Consider the following 5354-nt stretch of genomic DNA (forward strand, 5'->3'; position numbering starts at 1 on the left):
ACCTCATTAATTGGTGTGCCACATCAGATTTTTGCCAACATGGCATGCATGATACTACTTATGATACTCTCATTGTGGCTAGTCTAAGAAAATACGTAGCAGAGGCTCATCTGCAAATGCACTAAGCATTAAGATTCTTTTAAGCTAGTCAACACTAACTACAAAATCGCATCTTCTAAAAGTATACAAACTTTGGAAACATGATTCTTATTGACATGGCTCCCACAAGCTAGACCATGTTACCTTCACCGACATTACAAGGCCATACATATCACTTGATATTTTTGTACAGCTTCCACTCTTCTGCGGCTTAAACCACAGATTGTCAGTTATGATGTCCTCAATGTCGTAATCAAAACGACCGGGTGAATTATAGTCACCAACAACACCATCAGGATGGGAATTATCATCATCCAGGTGACTATTGTGCGTGTATAAGTGTATTGTCAAATGCTCGCTGTAATTCACACTAACTGTGACAGGTGGCAGCTTGCAAACACTCAACTTCCCTATGAAGATTGGAAAAGCACCCTGGTGCATGGTACGGTAAACCGCGGTTACTGTAAGCCAATCAAACAAATTGTCCCCAAGATTGTGCACCTCACACTCCAACATAGCCAACACCGCTTTCGGGATAGCGGTCATTCTCAGATCGACGCTGCCGTGGTGACCAGTATTGATGTGCCAATGTAGCCTTTCATAGTCTGCATAGAATGATGGCGCATAGACAGAATATCCGTCTATTAATACCTTATCGTTTTCATGTTCTTCATCCTTAATTAGTAAAAGATATTCAATTAGCACAAGCCCAACCGCATAGATGCCTTGATGTGCGGTAAGTAGAGGTTGAAGCTTGGAAGCACCCTGTATATTTGATACAGTTAGACATATATCATGCATGGTTTTCAATAAAGAAAAAAAAAAGGGAGAGACAACAAGAAAAAGTCCACTCACCGGCTTAAGCTTGCATGGTTTGTCTCTTGGGTATTCAAAGACAATATTCCGTAGTCCGGGGTTTCGTATATCTCGGAATGCAAACATACCATAGATCTCAACTGTGTCATCACGAGGAGGCAATAAATTCAAACTGAATACTTGGATAGCCCGTCGACAAGGCTCGTTCTCCTTTTTGTTCACCCAACGGTTTTCCCATATTGGCAATGGAGGCACTGCAGCCAATATGAAAACAAATCACTAGATATCAAAAATTGTGATGTAAAACTTTATAAAATGTACTCCATAAGAACTGTGTGGATTCATAGTATGAAATTGTTTCATAATTCAAACTTAGTATGCCCACTTACACAAGCTTTGTGTAGATACCAGATTTAAATCGAGCTGACACGGGCCCTCGACACGAAGGGACCCTTTCCATACTCTCGATAAGGGATGTGATTTCTCGGCGGTGGGCATGGGAGGAAACTGCATCTGATTCTCCCATCTCTCCTCCATGTCGGCGGCGTAAAAGGGGTGTCCGTCCTCGTAGCGGAACATGTACCCGTATCCCGCTGAACCGTAATGGAGCTCCTCTTCTTCATCGTCGTATGGTTCGTGTGGTTCGTCCGGCTCGTAGTACTCGTAATTGCCTTCCTCGTCTCGCTCTTGCTGCTCCTTCACGATGGAGTCCAGCTCCTTGTCCCAAAGCCAAGTGCCGAGCACCTCGTCCTCTAATTTCTTTCTCGTAGTTGCTATGTCCAGATCCAACTCCATGGCCACACCCGCGAAAAAATTACAGACGAAAAGGGGGGCAGAAGAAAGGAGGGGTCAGAGGCCCTTACCTTCTTCCCCACCTTCCGTAATCTTCTTTCTCCGCCGACACGGACGGATTGAGAGACGATTTTCCGGCGAGAACCAAGGCGAGGCGCGGAGCGTCTAAGTAAGCCCTCGATGAACTGCCGCCGCCAGTGCTGATGCTACTCCCTCCCGGACTCGACTTTTGTTAAGGGTTTCCCGGACTCGCCTTCGTTACCGGCTACATGCAGTACCTGATAATGGGCTTCCTATTTTGCTCGAGCTGCTACTGGGCTTGCTGTTGAAAGTTTCGGATCAAAATCTAATCGGCCCAAATATATCCAACTATATATACTCCCCTAATAACGCAAAAATAGTCAATCTCAACAAAAAAAAAAGTCGAAGTCCTCTCACAGCCTTTCTCGTCGAGGTTTTCTTTCTCCTGTCGAGGCGATCTCGGCAGCGAGTTGTATTTGCTTCTCCGGATCCGGCAGGGAGTGCTGCTCCTGTATTTGGGCTGATCAAGGGGCAAGCTTGACCTGCTACCCGGCCTCGGTACCATGTAGTTTTCTTCTCCTGAAGGAGGCGGGGTTTTCTTTTCCACCGAGGTTTACGTGAGAAACCAATCTAGGGTTCAAGGATCGATGGCTAGTGAGGCTTTAGGTTTGGGAGAAAAAGCGGGAGATGCAGAGCTTGCGAGGATGATGGAGGAGATGGGGTTGTGTGAGAATGATCTTGATGATGTAATCTTCGAGGAAGACAGGCCTCCGGTCGACGAACTTCCTCGATGGCTAGCGGTGTCCAAGGTGCACACAGAGACTCCCAACAGCCAGAGCTAGGTTTTCGCCAGCATGCGCTTGGCTTGGGGTTTAGCGCAGAATGTAAAGTTCAAAGCTATTGAGAGTAATAGAATTTTATGAATCTCCTTGTATGCATAGAGCCTTAGAGAGTCTAACCGATGCCCAAAACAGCCTTAGGAGAAAATATGTGCCGCTAACGGCCGGAGCCGACTCTAGCCGAAACTCTAAATCGATTAGCGGCCTATATATGCGTGACCGAGGAGAACCCCCCTCCTATATTTGAGTGGCGGCTGACCGAGGAGAAAACAAATCCCCATCGTCGCACCGCCCACCGCACCAACCGCCGACACCGCATCCGCGCCGGAGATGGCTAGATCTTCTCGGCGTCGCTCCCTTCCACCATCAGCTGCAACCGGGGCGCGCCGCGTCGCCGTACTAGCGCCCTCGCCGAGCTCCCATCGCCACCGCATATCCGCTACCACGGCGTGCGGCAGTGAGTGGGGAATGTGGGTGGTCGAGATCACCGACCGGAACATCGGCTAGCTCCATCTGGCTCGGCACATTCCAGTCGGCAGCGCAGGTGGCATGGAGGCACGACGTCGAGAATGTCCGCCTCCACGGTGGCGACTTCGGGGAGTTAAACTTCCCACTCTGTTGCGATGAGCCCTTGCCGGAGCTCCTCGCACCACCAAAGGTGCGGCCGCGCTCGCGAGGGAGGACCGCGAGGCGTGGGAGCGCCTTGAGGGCGAGCGTACCTGCGAGGAGTACATGGCCAACCATGGAGCAAAAATCCCGAACGAGTGGTGGCGGAGGCGGCGGCGTACACCATGTACAAGAGGCACCGTAGAGGAGGAGGCGGCGACGACGACAACGCCGCCTCCTCCTCTGCGTTCGACGACTATACGGTCGCAGAGAGGCACAACAATTGCGGCGGCCTCGATTTTAATTTAGTTTTAGTTCAATTTTAAGCTTTAGTTTAAGTTGTAGTATGTTTAGGTTAAATTACGTTCATGTTTTACTTAAATCCTATGAACTATGTGTAAATTATATGTAATGCGGTCGAAATCGTTTAAAATTCTATGAAATTTGTCCAACTGGTGTCCAAGTTTTAGGGATTTCAATCTGGCGGGCACTCTTTAGAGGAGAAAAATTATTCTTCTACTATATTTTTGTCCGCCGTTTGCTCCTCTTAAGTTTCTAGGCATCGGTTAGAGATGCTCTTATGATGGCTGCACAAAGCCAAGTTTGATCGGACTTGATTTTATTCTGGTATGGGCACAGATTCATGATGTGATGGAACCTTATAGACCTTTGGCAGAAAATCTTGCACGTCGTGTTGGCAAGTTTGAGGAGTCTAGACCTGACTCCATGGATTTCTTCGGAAACTATTGCAGAGTTAGAGTGAAATTTCGGGTTGACGAGCCTTTGAAACGTGTTGTCTCAATCTCGCGTGGAGGAAAGAGGGAGTTGTTTATGGTTCGGTATGAATGAATTCCTATCTGGTGTGAAGTTTGTGGCATGCTTGGTCATGTGTACAAAGTGACATGGGTAAGCCTAGGGGGCATGTCGTATGAATACCCCTGGTCTGTAGTGGATCATCAGGAAGTCCATGGACTCGAAGTTTTGGGGGTCCAAAAGATTGAAGATCCTCAGATTAGGAAGATAGAGTTATTATAGGAAATTTGTATCAATATAAGGAAAGACCCAGCGCGGCCCGATAATTTATACGTGTACGACACGGAAAAAGCCTCGGCTTCACCTCCTATATAAAAGGGAAGCCGAGGGTGAAAGAAGGATCGAATCATTGTAACCCTAGTCACCGTAATATTGAGTTGAGCACCTTTGTTCGCTGAAACCTTCGAGATCTACTTTCCCTCTACTTTCTACCTCTAAGTCTATAATATGTAGGCATTGACGAGTTAAACTCTCGTCAATCGGCGCCGTCTGTGGGAATTGGAGGTCAAAGTTCTGATCTCGATGGCATCATCAACATCATCATCAGCAGCTAGCAACGCGATGGAACGAGGTAAACAAGTCCAACCTGATCTCGTCGATTTTGTTCCTCATCCTTGATGGTGCTCCGGTGATGGCGTCAAACAATCGTGTTGAGCGTTGTTGTGGAAGCGGTTGGGAAACCCCAAGAGAAAGGTGTGATGAGCACAACAACAAGTTTTCCCTCAATACGAAACCAAGATTTAAGTAAGTTTTCCCTCAGTACGAAACCAAGGTTTAATCGACCAGTAGGAGAAAGGCGTGACTTCCAAAGGTGTTGCTAGCTGACTAGTGGCAGGGCGCACTACCGGCGTCAGCAACAATATGGAACCTGCACATAACACAACCAAAGTACTTTGCCCCAACTTGCAGGGAGGTTATCAATCTCACCAGTTTGCTGAACACAAAGGATTAGACGTATCGAATGGAAAGAGATGTTTGCAGTAATTAAAGAGAACATGAATTGCAGTAAGTAAAAGAGCAAGATGATTGTATCAGTGTAAAGGAAAGGACGGGGTCCACAGTTTACTAGAGGTGTCTCTCCATAAAGATAAATAGCATGTTGAATGAACAAATTACAGCTGGGCAATTGATAGAATATCGACTATACATGATAAGATAATTACTATGAGATTTGATTGGACATTACAACATAATATATAGACTGTAATCCAACTGCGTCTATGACTAATAATCCACCTTCCGGTTATCGTGTGAACCCCTTTCATTATTAAGTTGCAAGCAACAGATTATCGCATTAAGTAATGTGTGTAAAGTAAACAATAGAATTACCCTTGGATAAAATATTGTTGTTAAAAAAATAATCCAAGA

At 46.6% G+C, this 5354-nt stretch overlaps 1 protein-coding gene across 1 annotated transcript; it reads right to left on the minus strand.

Annotated features, from left to right (window-relative positions):
* Positions 1-535: 535 nt before the first annotated feature.
* Positions 536-1920, minus strand: LOC124677440. Its single transcript, XM_047213426.1, has 4 exons — positions 1305-1920; positions 955-1169; positions 814-864; positions 536-704 (listed from the first exon to the last, which is right to left on the minus strand). The coding sequence occupies exons 1-4, from the start codon at positions 1708-1710 to the stop codon at positions 648-650; spliced, it is 729 nt and encodes a 242-aa protein (XP_047069382.1). The 5' UTR covers positions 1711-1920; the 3' UTR covers positions 536-647.
* Positions 1921-5354: the final 3434 nt, after the last annotated feature.

The sequence above is a fragment of the Lolium rigidum genome, chromosome 7, assembly GCF_022539505.1.
Source record: "Lolium rigidum isolate FL_2022 chromosome 7, APGP_CSIRO_Lrig_0.1, whole genome shotgun sequence".
NCBI classification, from domain to species: Eukaryota; Viridiplantae; Streptophyta; class Magnoliopsida; order Poales; family Poaceae; genus Lolium; species Lolium rigidum.